Here is a 15,185-nt window from a genome sequence, read left to right on the forward strand (position 1 = left end):
TTAGCAAAAATAAATTTCAACTTATCCATTAAGTGGATGGTGAACATCAGGCACACAATGGAAATACACCCTGGATGGGACTATTGTCCATCACAGCTCAACTTTTTCCGGAACACTGTCAAATCTTGCTGAGAAAACTATTTCCTTGCACACAACATACATATACACACACTGCACTTATCTTCGGACGTGTCTACTATTATTTGAAGACACTGAGCATTTTCTCTCCATGTTAATACACCCACAACCACCACAGTCTGTATCAGAGGGCCAGGAGGCAGCACCCGATCAGTGAATTCCATTGCCATGACATCAGGTTTGAAACAGGGTGGGAAGCCAAATTCAGCCAAGAGCTCTGACACAGCTTCAAGTGTGATTCAGTTTAAGAGGAAACACACCCACGGCCTCGCTTCTGGAGATTCTGGGCCAATTAGACAGACATAATGGATGATGTTTGCAGCATTTTAACCCAACAACAGTTTTATCCAAAGTGACTTTCAAGTGAGGCATAATCTGGCATCTGTCTGAGGTTTAAGGGTCGAACTCAAGGGTCTAACGTTAGTTTTCTGGCAGTCCTGAGATTTCAACCTTCCAGTCACAGGCACAGAACCTTACATTCTAACATTATATATCGACACATTTTCAATACTGTATTATTTTTTTATCAAAAGGTAACTACTTTCAAAATGGATTTTGAATAAAGCTAAACTATGATGTAAAGATTTACAGGTATTACAAATGCCTCCCATAGAAATACTCAGCTTTGCTAGTTTGGGAGATCACAACGATCTATCCAGTGCCAGTGCCAGTGCCACTCCACAGCACAATATCGAGACACAAGCAGAGGCGATTTGTCTACAGAGCAGAGCTCAGCTTCGCCTTTTAATCAAATGACTAATGACTCACTCTGTGGAACACACTCCATGGGAGATTAACTTTAACAGTGGAGAGAGAGAGAGAGAGAGAGAGAGAGAAAGAAAGCAGTCTTGAGAGCTTGCAGCCACACTGTTTCAGCATCACTTAAGAAATAAAGATAAAATAACAAAGAGTAACAAAAAACACAGCAATTTTGCATGCCTCACAGACCTGGGTGCTTTTAACGACAGTTGGCGGCACCTGATTGGCTGAGTCAATGACAGTTTCATCTTGCACATTTCTCTATCCCATTAAAGCTGAATGACACTGAGTGGTTGGACTAATCCAACTTATGTCTCGCTCTCGAGTGTCCTCTGCAGCATCTGTCCTATTTGAAGTGATTGTTCATCTGTCCACAAGCAGCCATCAATCGTAGGACATATGCAAATTCCCTGTTCCCTCAGCACTGTTGGAGTCCATACGGCAGACACAACGGGCCGATAAATTCTCATTACATCTGGCCTGCTCCAAGAGGCTGGAACCAAGGCAGGGATGTTCCTGTTTATAGTCTGAGACAATTGAAACAAATGACTGGTTGGTGTGTGGGTTGAGAGTGAATTGGCATTCCTGCTTAATGATCGCTTTTTTCACACAAAAAGGCCTCAGATTTCTGCAGAACCACACATTATGCAACAAGTGAAGTGTTTTCTTTCTGGGTGTGAATGTGTTTTTTTGAATGGGTGTGTGAATGTGTGTGTAATTGTGCCTTGCAATGGATTGGCACCTGGTCCAGGGTGTCCCATGCCTCCTGGGATAGGCTCCAGGTTCCCTGTGACCAAATAAGGATAAGCGGTTCAGAAAATGGCTGGATGGATCTAAATGAAAAAGATTGAATAAGTATTCACCATGGGGGCGTATTGGCTTAGTGTTTAGCAGATTTGCTTTGCACCTCCAGGGTTTGGGGTTTGATTCCTGCCTCCACCGTGTGTGCGTGGAGTTTGCGTGCTTTCTCCGTGCTTCAGGGATTTTCTCCAGGTATTCCAGCTTCCTCCTCCAGTCCAAAGATATGCATTATAGGCTGATTCAGATTGTAAGTAGTGTGTGAACGTGCATGCAATTGTGCCCTCAGATGGGTTGGCACCCTATCCAGGGTGTCCCCTACCTTATCCCCCGAGTTCCTTGGGCTAGGTTTCTAAGTGGTATGGAAAATGGATAGATGGATGGATGTACTCAGCCCCATTGATGTGAAAAGATGGGAGAAGGTGTCTGAACGACCACAGCCCGGTCAGTCCACAAAGCTGAGCTTTAGGGAAAACTGGCAAGCCATTATTGGAGTTTGGCACAATACATGCTGGAGAATCAACAAACCTGTGTAAAAAGATTTTCTGGTACTATGAGACCACATTTCAGCTTGCTATAAAGTGCTAAGTTTGGAAGAAACCCAACAGTGCTCATCAATCTGGAATAGCATCCCCACAGTGAAGCATGATGGTGATAGCATCACATTGAGTGTTGTTTTCACAATTCTTATGCAAATCACTGTAGTGTCTTCAGGACTACAGCGTAATGTCCAATCATCCACATTTGGTTTAAATTGGACCAAGCACATTTATTTGTTTGTTTGTTTGTTTGTTTATTTGTTTGTTCACCTTCAGTAACAAATTCATCCTGGTTAGGGCAGGATCGGATTAGGAGCTTAACCCAGGAACACTTGGCATAATGTGGGAATACACCCTGGATCGGACACCAGTCCATCACAGGGCACCATGCACATACCCACACACGCACACATACACACATACACGCACACACACACACCTGCGTTCCCTGGGATAAGCTCCAGGCTCCCCGCGGCCCTGTGTAGGATAAGCAGTACAGAAATGGATGGATGGATGGAATATAAAAAGTGGATCAAAGTAAGTGTTTGATATATCTCTATATCTCTAAGTCTTAAGTAAAGGTTTCATGTAACTAATTACATCTGGGTGGCCAGGACTTTAGTTTTCATTATTGTTTTTTTTTTTAATCATAGAAATGGCATAGTAATATATTCTGATTTATTTCTGATACACTAAATAAATTAAATAGCAAAATGAACACTTGTTTATTAGTGTTTCATTCATATTTCAGTGAATTCCTAATAAACATATCCTAAATTGTTAAATTGAAAATCCGATTAGCAGTTTTATCTACACCAGGGGTGTCCAATCTTATCCGCAAAGGGCCCGTGTGGGTGCAGGTTTTCACTCCAACCAAGCAGGAGCCACACCTGATTCCACCTCTTTAATCAGTTGATCTTGGCTTTCAATAGACTCCAGAGGGAGGTGTGGCTTCTGCTTGGTTGGAATGAAAACCTGCGCCCACACCTGCCCTTTCCAGATAAGATTGGACACCCCTGATCTGCACTTACCTAGCTAGCTAAACATCAAGCTCTTTTGGGTGGGAAGACTAGCATCCCGTTTCTGTTGATGAGAATAATGATATAGGCATCTGTTAGCTCATATGCAAAATTTGACAGTTAAGTATTCTCCTCCAAGTGTATTCAGCCGCCTTGTGGCCATTGATCAAAAAAAAAAGAGATGCACTGGCCTGGTTCATGTGTCTCAGAGGAAGCATGTGTTAGCTTTCACCTTCTTTGGTTGGTAGCTGACGTGCAAAAGAAGAGCTAGCGTGTGGAATTTGGCTTTAACTAAATTAGAAGAAAATAAGGCAAATGATTCAGAAGGGGAAAAAAGAATGCAGGACATCACTGTATTAATCATTACTGCATTTTTTTTTTTTTTACCGCAAGTCTGCACATATGTGCCTCATAATGGCCACATGAAATTATGAGATTCACTGCAGAGCTCATAACAAATTCACATGCATTAGCAAGGTGTTAACGAGCCTTTTCCCTGTTTGATTGCGAGAATGACTTTCACTATTAGCAAGTAGCTGTTATAGTAATGTCTGAGGCAGCGCAAAACATGTTTTGACCAGCAGCTAGTGATAAAATCATGAACCATCATCAGAGAATAAACACTTTTGATTGTTGGATAAGTGCAGCTTTAACAGATGTGGCTTTAAAAAAACAAAAAAAAAAACAAGTTAAAGCTGGAACATTGACCCGTCTTTCAAGATATTTCTAAATAACACTTAGTTAAATTGAACAACAGCATGTATTTAGATTGGGTTATGGAGGATATATTTTTATAGTATACATGCTTCTATGTATAATGTTAATTAGTGTCTATTTCTTTGAGGGTGTGAATTGTCCTTGGAAAGTGAAACCTTTAAAAAAAAAAAAAAAAACAGTGAGTAAAGCAAAAAAGAGAGAGTTTTCCATAGATACTCCTTTTGAGGAGGAAAGGAAGGGCAAAAGTTTATAAAGGTATCTCAGAGTATTCCCATTTAATTTAAGCCTGAATAAGAAAACATTTCTTGTATGTTACTGAGTGTTTTAGGCTAACGGAAATAATCAGATTATAACTGGCTGAAAATCAAGAGAGAAATAGCGTTCATAATTTTAGATGCATAACATGATGTCCACATAGTCTGTTACATAATCCACATAATTACATAATATCACATTACAGAAGAATTCGGCATAGTTACATGTTGTTTATGTGCCTTGGTAACAATTACATAGACTACTGGCTACCAGACTGAAATGCTTTAAGTGCTGTAAATTCCTGGTATGCATGTGAAAGAAAAGGGGCTGGGGGTTGGGGTGAGGGGCAGACAGGAGAGAGAGAAATGAAGAGAAGGAAAAGAAGAAAAGAGCAGGAAACATAGAAAGAATAAGAGACAGGGAGGAGATAATGAGGTAAAAGAAAAAAGTAGATAGAAGGAGAGAGGGTGAGAGATAATGGGAGAGAGGAGAGAGAAATGGAGACAGAGAAAAAGATAAAGATGGAATGTGACACAGAGAATAAACAGCATAAAGTGAAAAGAAATTGCATGTGTGGGTTTGTCCAATGCCAGTGCCCTTCTATCCCCTGGTGAGGAATTACATAAAGCTCCTTGTGTGTTTCGTGGCCTCCTGTGTGTGCTCAGGGCTCGCTCCATCCGTAACTCCCCTCCCTCATCCCCTGTGATTTACACCCACCCGAGAACTACAAGACCCATAATGTGTTTGCTTTCCCAGAATCCCCTGTCAGGAATTGGTAAAGATCATATTTATACTATTGATAAGGCTGGAAAATTATGGAGGTTGAGAAATGTCTGAGCTGCTAAAATTCTTGATCGTTTTGCAACTAGACTGGCAGCCATTTTTAAGAATGTCAAACATTCATCCATCCATTTTCCATACCACTTATCCTACACAGGGTCGCAGGGGAACTCGGGGCAGAAGGTGGAGGACACTCTGGAAGGGGTGCCAATCCCATGTCAAACATAGGATCAGGATTTCATGATAGGCATAGACATTTGCTATGTCTGAACTCATTCATTATTAACCATATAGTGCGGTCTTTAGGTGTCAGTGGTTTCACAGTATTATCTGGACTTTGGTGGACAGTCATATTCCCTGACCCTGGATACTTCACTACCAAAATGTAAATGCTTCTGAAGTTAAGTAAGTAATTAAGTATGTAAGTAATTAGTAGGTAAATAATTAGTAAGTAAGTAAGTAATTATTAAATAAGTCATTTTTATTTATAAATTACATTTACAATAACAATAGTTGTCCAAAGTGCTGTGCAAAAACAAGAATAAAATTGAGACCAAAAAATACAGACAAACCACAAAAAGGACATGAAAAAAGAGATGAAATAATAATAATAATAATAATAATAATAATAGTGATAACAAAACAAAATAGAATACATATGAAAGATTAAAAATGCAAACTAGTTACACAAATTAAATAACACTAATCAGTTTGAAAATTGTTTGATTTACATGTTATGTTGTAGGTACTAGCTTCATTGGCAAATTAGCAAATCAAGCTAACTGTACTAGCTATGTTCTGTACACTCACTAGAGTTTCCAGTGATCTCTCCCTCTTCCTTACAAACTTTATTTTTCTTTATTATTTATATACATAATTATTGAGAGACATGTGCATGTTACCTACGCAAGTTTTTCTTAAAAAGTAAATGGGAACTAATTGCAGGTAGGAACTTAAATTCAGAGTGGGGAACTAAAGAAATGTTGGACCACATGTGCCACAGGATTGGTCCAAGTAATCCTCTCAGCCAATCATTTGGATTTGTCACTTTCCTGTGTCACAGCTAATTTGCATAGAATTGAGAAGTCTGAATTCAAATGTCGCTTCTTGTTGTTGCTGAAGTTGTGGCTCTGCATCGTGCATGTACGCGTACATAAAAAAATTAAAGAATGCACTGGCACTTTGTCACTTGCTAGGCTGAAGGTAGGGTTACATCTGCTTTTACAGATATGCTTTATTTTATACAGCAAAAAAAAAAAAAGTTGCCATTCTTGTTGCCATTTCTGTTCTAGGCATGTTTCCGCCCCCGTCCTGTCAGTGGTTTGTTACCAGATTGTGGTCACCTATTCTGTGTTTATTTATGAATAGTCTGCCTAGTTATAGCTTATTGTGGCAAAGTATCATTGTGAATTCTTGTCAATTGTATTTGGGAGGCTCAAAGTATGGAAAATGCAGACAATGGATGCTATCTAATGGCTGTTATTAATGATTTAGCTAGGTAACATATAGTTGTTAAGTCTTTTGTATGAATAATGTCAATGCACAGCGATAGTAAAAATGGCAAAGAGAAAATTGCAGGGAATGACAACATTTTCCTAAAAGTGCATAGTAATTACACTTAGCGTATATATATATATATATATATATATATATATATATATATATATATATATATATATATATATATATATATATATTACATTTATTTAGGAAATATGTGAAAAGTGGGTTGTGAAGTGTGGGATCTTCTCCTTACCACAATCAACATGAACCTAAATTAAAGGTAGTACTTGTACACCATTCCAAACATGCCGGTCCATGGTTTCCGGAGGATCTTTACTTATATAGAACAATTCTTCTTACCATTTGGGTTTTATTCCTGGAACTGTAACAGTTAAAGATTTTCCTCTGAGCTCTCACACTGCAGCACTGACCCAAATACCACCAGTGAGAAATGAGATCACGGCTTAATCACTGTTACTTTATCAAAACTCTGTGCCACCACTAAAAATACCACAATGTGTGCATTACTGACCTTCAGTTGGGTTCAAGCACACAAAGCCCTATACACAGACATTTCTACTGCCCTCATACATTGCGGGTTTTGATTCAACACTGGACATTTTAGCATGCCATGTGTTTCTGTAACGACCCATGTGCACTCTGGTGGAGCAACAGATGCACAATGTTATTGGGTGTCTTTTACACACTATTTAAAAGTTTCAGTGTGGTTTCAATGCTATATTTACATCTCAGGTTGCTAAAGGGGATCGAGACTTTGGTTGCTTTATGAGCTCCAAGCAGCAAAAGCACATCGCTAATAAAGAAAGTAATAAAGTAATAAAGAAAGTGAGGCAAATAAATCTGTATAAAGAGCTTTCCAATCTAATCCGGACTTTCAAAGGCTGGCCTCAAAGGACATCTGAGGTGAAAGCACACGTGGTTAGATTTGTGTTTTTAGTAAGAGTGAATTTATTGCTCAGAGAAGCTGATGGAGGACACTGTGGTGTTATGGCTGCTGTGCCAACAGGAAAGTGGTTGCCCACTCTCTTTCAGAGAAGCATCTGGGAAATCAGGGATTTGCAAAGGACATAAAAAAAATCTTTAGCCCTCTGTGGTTTAGAGAAATGAAGAAACTGTACAACTTGCTTTTTGGAATAAGACTGCCCCCTTTTGGTGAAGTTTAATAGTGAGTAGATAGAAGTAATTTTGTAGATTGAAGTGGTCTTATTCAATTATCAAGTAATTTTTTTTCAAGAATTATTCTGTACTTTTATTTAAATGATCTGCCAATTGAATAATGATTTTAAACATAATAATAATAATAATAATAATAATAATAATAATAATAATAATAATAATGAGGGCAAATTTATAGGCAAGTAATATTATTTGTATTTTCTATAAGCAAATAATAAAGGTACAAAAAATTTATTAATTTAAAGCAACCTTGACTATTGAATTGGTATTCAATTAGTAGTTGTTTTTTTTTGTTGTTGTTGTTTTTGTTTTTTTCAAGCATTATTCTATACTTTTATTAAAGATTATCTGTCAAATGAATTACGGTTTCAAACTTTAATATAAATGTATAGAAATAAGCTTCATGATCTTGCACCTATTTTATAATAATATCAGAACGAGTAATATTGGATACATTTCCTGTATACTGTATATTCAAGACAAATCAGATTATTTGTGTTAACGTATATGAAAAAAAAAAAAAAAAAAACTTCAGTACTTTTAAACAGATCAGATTTTTATTTTACATTGTGATGTGATATGATAACTTTGAACATAATATAATAAACTGTACAGATGGTTTTAAATATCAAGATTAAGATTTAATATACCTAATATCGAATACATAAAATGGAATGTATACTGTAACTGAAAGGGTTTAGGATGATAACCTCAGCACATAACCCCAAACCAAAGCAAAAGGATTACAATGACATTCAAACACCTACTGTAAATGATAAATATATAAACAGTTATTGCTAGTATAGTCAGTTAGCACCTGAAACTCTAACTATGTACAGTGAATGCAGTTAAAAGAACAAATTACTTTTTTTTTGTTACAGATTGTTTACTTGAGATTTGACATTACATTGCCATACTAAAGTTATTTATTTGTGCTCAATGAAACATTTGGTGTAATTAGTAATTTAGTACCTGAATTGTTTTAGTAATTATCCAGTAGTCATACGTTAGGCTTACAATGACATCATTAACATACACAATTGTGTATGTTTTTTTTTTTTCCTCTGAGTTAATAAAACCCAGCTTACTACATACAAAGAAGTCAAAGAAAAAGACAATTACAAATCTGTCTGCTATTCCATCCAAATACAAAGGCGCTAAGGAACCACACAATCACAAACCATCACAGGTTTTCCTACTAAAGAAAACCAGAAATCAGGCTAGTTTTTCCAAATAAATACACCAATCTACATTTTATTCCAGAAGAGCTCTGCCAAAAGCTGTCTTGATCTATCTGTAAGACGCAAAGGCCAACATTCCCGGCCTGTTTTTTGGCAAGTCTCTGCAATGGTGCTTGCCTTATATTTCATTCTGTATTAACATCTGATTGCTATAGTTTGGTGTGTTGGCTGGATCCTGCGCCTGCGTGGCTCCTTGGGCGACTCCGAGGGCAGCTTGCTGGGCAGCCTCTTGAACATGTGGGTTTTTCCAGGCACCCGTAGTCCACTCCTCCTGAGCCTTACTCATGCTGCCTCCACTGCCCCGGTACAGGTTATGAACCTGGTAGATTGAACATACACAAATGTCATGGCCACATGTTCAGTATCTAACAATGGATGCATTATTGACGTTTTTATACCAATACAACCGTAAAAATAAATTGTAAAATATATCATATGTAAGGCATAAAACATTACATGATATGTTGTTATAAGAAAATAATCAATGACAGGGTGGTCTGGACCTGCTAAAAGAAAAAGTGTTAAAGGTTTTGGAAAATAGTTTTTTACTGATCTATGTTACCGTAGTGAGAGCAATGAAGGACAAAATGGCTACAGCTGTAAACATGATGGTTGGAATGAGCATGATGATGGAGGCAAAGATGCTTGTGCCAAAGAAGACAATAGTGCCTAGCCAGCCACTGGGAACACACAGAGTAGAGCATTCATTTTATTTATTTTTATTTCATATACAGTATGAAGAGACAAACAGAGCACTACATTCAGAGTTAGTAGTGAGGCGTAGTCCGGATTTAATACTAAACAGACTTAAGTGCTATTCTGAAGTTATGTGAGAATTATATACACAGGATGGAGTTAGAACAGAGGCATGTCTGAGTTACGCTCGATTCAGACCATGGACTTCCACCCATTTTTCTTGCACGATCTCGGCTCAAGCGAGGAGCATTATTAAGTCCAGCTCCACTGCATGACAGTTTGATTTAACCACAATATGTCCTGCTGAAATATATGGTCTGTTCTTTAAATGCAATTAAAAGAAACTATGGAATAGGCCGATATCAATAGGAAATATTAGAGGCCAATTTTAAATATATAAATAAAATTAATAGTATTGCCCATGTAAAATCCACAGAAAGCTATTTTGTAATGGGTACACTGCAAAACAATGACATTTTAACAAGTCAAAATATACTGAATATGGTCAAATTTATCTACAACCCCAACTCCGAAAAAGTTGGGACAGTATGGAAGATGCAAAAAAAAAAAAGAGTCATTTGCAAATTCTATTCATCCTGTACTATATTGAAAACACATTAACACATTATTTGACATTTTACCTTGTGAATTTCAATTATTTTTTTAAATATATACTGAGCGCACGGTGGCTTAGTGGTTCATGTCACACGTCATGTCATGGGCTTCGGGGGTTTCCTCCGAGTACTCTGGTTTCCTCTCCCAGTCCAAAGACATGCGTTATAGGATGATTAACATCTGTAAATTGTCTGCAGTATGTGAATGGGTGTGTGATTGTGCCCTGCTATGGGTTGGCACCCCATCCAGGGTGTCCCCCTGCCTTGTGCCCTGGTATAGGCTCAAGCCTCCCTGCGACCCTGTCTAGGATAAGTGGTACAGAAAATGAATGGATGGATGGATGAATGTCAATAATATAAATGAAGCACCCAGAAAATTTATTACACCCGCTGCGTAACCCATCTCTGAATACATGTAACATTCCCTGCTGAAATACTGACGTAAATCACCAACTCTGAATAAAGCTCTATATAAATATAAATAAATATAAATATAAATATAGACAGACAAATGGTTATACTAAGGGCTATTGTACAATCACTGGGCATTTTATCAGGTACCATATCGGTGCACTTTGTCAGTGAATAATTACAGCTATGTACAATTTGTTAAACACTAAATCAATGGAATGAGACTATTATTATAGGATCTAATATCATACTGGTCCTGGCAAAACGCTGGTGTGAGTGCATCAGACACAAAAGCACTTTGAAACTGATTGAAAATGGGCTGTTTAAAGTAACAGAACAATCTGAGTGGCTTACCAGACCCCCCATCCTGGAATCCCGATGGCTTGGATGATGCTGATAGCAACCTGAGCCATGAAGATGAAGAAGAAAGCCATGAAGTTGAAGGAGCTGTCTGTCCTAAAGGTAACAAATGGACAGTAGAAGAGGACAGCAGATAGATGGTGAAAATGGAATTCTGTCTCAAACTGTCAAACCCACAGGCCTTATTTGCTGTCTTATAAATAACAGTGCTCAAAACTGTCAGGAGCTGGACATCATATGAGCTCCAATGACAGCGGTGTCAGCCAGTTTAACTTATCCATTGCACTGAAATAAAGTGAAGCTTCAGGTATAAATAAAGTCATGTATAATGTTAGTTAGTTGTTATTCATGGCACTCAACTCATTTGGAAACACACTATTATTACTTTCTTGTTCAAACTTTTATATGCAAAGGGTACAATAATGAAGCCACTGTTACAGATGTGTCCCACTGGCCTTAATAGTTTCCCACTGATTTGTGATGAAAGAAAAAAAAGTAACATGCATGTGTTAAAATAGCCTACAAGATTAAAGAAGCAAAAGCAAAAAAAAAAAAATAGAATAATAATTTTAGATAAAACACCCTCTCTTTAAACTCTTTAAACTCTTTAAACAAGTTTGTTTTAAAAATATATATATATAAATATTTCCAGCTGTTTTCCTGACCAAATAATTAAAAACTTAGTTGCTGCAGTGTTATACTTAAAAATGTGTACTTGTAAACTGAGACTCAACTGCTGAACTGAAATTCAACAGTTATCATATCATGACCTGTATTCTCTACTTGTTATGAGATCTTTTGAAACCCCTTCATTAGGTTCAAATAATGTGTAAGAGCAGGGGGGGTAAAATGTGTCATACTGTGCAGAGTTGCTCGACTGTGGTACTAATGAGACTCACTTGAAGGCCTTGTAGACGGGTCTGAACCAACACACGTAGGAACAAGGAGTGAAGAGGATCAACCACATGATGGACATGCCGAAGTTCGTCACTCCTCCTCCACCAAACATCCAAGCCATACAGCCTATGAAATTCACCGCCAGAGTGGCGCTGTACACTGAGGTGCAACACATTCGGGTTAGTGTGGAAACAGATTCACGCCATGTACCTCATAGAGAAGATTAAGATGGTTTTGAGTTGTAGAGGAAGGAAATTAAGAGAAGATAGAAAGGATTGAAGGAAGGAAACAAACAAACAAACAAACAGGGGAAGGAAGGAAGGAATAATATATTGTATGGATACAGAAGTTTTATTTTACAGCTTATGCTCCTGAAAATATTTATTGAGTGAAATATTAAAAAAAAAAAAAAGAGAATTTTGGAAGGAAGGAAGGAAACAGGAATATTAATATAGAATAAATATTAAGCTTTTTTCAGCTTATGCCCATGAAAAGATTCAGTGGGGCAATGTACAAAATAGGGAGGAGGGAGGGAGGAAGGATTTTTTTTCAACTCATGTCCCTAAAATATTAATTGAGTCACAGTATGTCAAACAAAGGAATGAGGGGAAGAAGACTAGGAATGAATTACAGAAGGAAAGAAAGAATGAAGGAAGGGAAGAAGGAAGGAAGGAAGGAAGGAAGGAAGGAAGAATTTGTTCAGCTCATTCCCCTGAAATAGTAATCAAGTCAAAGTATTTCAAACAAACGATTGAAGAGAAGAAAGGGAGGAAGGATAATTAATAATGCTTAATTAATATTTGTTCATAAACCCCACAAAGGTCTTTAAGCATTAGAACAAAAAAGGTTTACAGATTTTAATATCTGCACTTGGGAAGACAATTTCTATAAAAAACCTTCACTCTACTAGTATTTATTCAAGATATGCTTCCTTAAATCAAATACCCACATATCCAGAGGTAGTAAAGTTTCTTGCACATTTTGCGGTGCTGCTCTGGGATCTCCTCAAAGTCCTGGTAGAAACATGGCTTCAGCGGGATAAATGATGGCAGAGGAGGGAAATTATTCTCTATGGGACAAGAAAACTCTAATTCAGTTCAAATAAACAAAACATAATAATAATAATAATAAGAAGAAGAAGAAGAAGAAGAAGATGAATACCAGCCATTGGGAAATATGCTGTCGTCTATGCCTTCTACCTGTCTGTATATTTTCTAAAAGGAGATCAAATATATGTAGGTTAGTACACACTTTGCCAAAGCCCAAAAGAAAAAAAAAACACACACATATCTTGAAACAGAACCACCAGTAAACTCAGTCGCTCTGCTTTTCTTGTGTTGATGCTTGATTTTTGATGAAGTTCCCTTAGATCAACATTTAAGAACCGAGTATGTGTGCGGAAATGTTTTACACCTAGGCAGAAAAACACTGCTTACAGACAATAAAAACAAAATCGTACAGTGACATGAAGGAAGCACTGGAAATGTAAGGGTTTAATCCCAAAATGTCCTCATTTGCCTTGATAAGTGCAGTACATAGGATCGGAAACAACGGCTTTGACGCCCTATCTAGTGCACTGTATGTCCAACAGCAAGCAGTGTGGACTTCTGCCATTATTTTGAATTAATTTAGGCATTTCCAGAAATAAACACGTAACCCTAAATGCTTGCTCCTCACTATAAAGGTGCACTACACCGGGTAGGCCTAAAGATAATGCTAGGCCTACAATTTGTACATCCTAGTAAATGTTGTGCACATACATGGAATTTCCATGAGTTTAGGCAGGAGATTTGTTGATATTTACAGACCTGAATCTTTGTGTTAATGGGTTTATTTCACACTTTTAACAAAACCAGACAAGTATTTGATACTCATATAATTCAATTATGAATGAGTGAATGAATGAATGAATGAATGAATGAATTAATTAAGACTTTAATCGATATCCAATAATCCTCTTACCTTCTCATGCACGCTCAACACCCTGAATCTCTCAAAGTACACTTTATCCTGCTCATTCTTCTCATTAAACTGTGTTCCACTTTAATTAAACACTACTGAGGGGGGAAATAGCTATATTTCTGACACGGGATATTTTCCGACTTATCTCATCTAACATCCAGAGTGACAGTTATCAAGCCCGCCCACCCACTTTTATTATCCAATAGCTGAGATGCATGATTGTAGTGCCCCGCCCCTTCTTTCTCCTGCTGAGCCAATCGCGTGTGTGCATAGCGGTAGCTCTCCATGGTTCTGAATCCTCCACTCTGTCCCACATTACGCTCTCGTGCATTCGCCACGTCCCCTGCACTGTGATTGGTCAGGAGTCATTCTATCCGGGGGTATTGTATAACACAACAGCGCGGTGGGATGAGGTTTCGCAAAAGTACACTGTAGTTTGTGTGGAAGCATAAATAATTCACTGTATCATCATTATTAATATGTATACTGATTCCATTCTTGGAAAACAAGACCATGGACCACGCCTATCATTTTGGACATTGAAGGCTAGAAGGGTTCTTTAGAGAACCTAGTTATTCTGTGGCATCAGTCTAAAGAAGAACCGTGTCTATGTACTAGGTAATGGCATTGCATTTGCTTTATTAAAAACTCAATTAGAAACAAAGCATTATAACTTTACAATACAGGATTCCAATCTAAACAAGCAGCAGTCAGGCACAAGGTAATAAATCATGAGGTGTTTACTCTTTTTGGGAAAAGGGTTCTTTGGATATTTAAGGTTTTCTAGCTTCCTGAAGTGGTATCACTTGGGACTATGTGATAGAGATACACTCTGTTGTAGGGTTATACCTAAAACCTTTAAGGGTTCATCCAAGCAACAAACCTAAGTAATATTATTTACCTTTTTGTAGGATTTTACCTTTTTTTAAAAAAAAATGTCATCGTGTATCTATAATTGTTCTTTCTTTCTTTCTTTCTTTCTTTCTTTCTTTCCTCTTTAATATTTTCACAGATGCCTCGTGCTCTTATAGTATACTGTATATATAGTTCGACATATATGATGTGACCGCCAGAGGGCAGTGTCTGTCCGACATTTGGTTCTTCACCAGTGAGAACGAAGACACCTTGAGAATTTATTCATCTTGATTTACGCACCATGAATCCATGGAATAATAGTAATAATAATAATAATAATAATAATAATAATAATAATAATAATAATGGTTATTATTATTATTATTATTATTATTATTATTATAAAAAGATTCGGAACGGAGACGGCTCTGCGTTAAGACAGTT

The 15,185-nt window shown here is 37.4% G+C and overlaps 1 protein-coding gene across 1 annotated transcript; it reads right to left on the minus strand.

Moving 5' to 3' along the window:
• Positions 1–8,483: 8,483 nt before the first annotated feature.
• On the minus strand, positions 8,484–14,594 carry scamp5b (secretory carrier membrane protein 5b). The gene is made up of 7 exons (XM_053622631.1): positions 13,887–14,594; positions 13,086–13,138; positions 12,874–12,993; positions 11,927–12,083; positions 11,022–11,123; positions 9,509–9,626; positions 8,484–9,265 (listed from the first exon to the last, which is right to left on the minus strand). Exons 2-7 carry the CDS (start codon positions 13,090–13,092, stop codon positions 9,065–9,067), a joined length of 705 nt encoding a protein of 234 aa, XP_053478606.1. The 5' UTR covers positions 13,093–13,138; positions 13,887–14,594; the 3' UTR covers positions 8,484–9,064.
• Positions 14,595–15,185: the final 591 nt, after the last annotated feature.

Source organism: Ictalurus furcatus, chromosome 4, assembly GCF_023375685.1.
Source record: "Ictalurus furcatus strain D&B chromosome 4, Billie_1.0, whole genome shotgun sequence".
Taxonomy (NCBI): domain Eukaryota; kingdom Metazoa; phylum Chordata; class Actinopteri; order Siluriformes; family Ictaluridae; genus Ictalurus; species Ictalurus furcatus.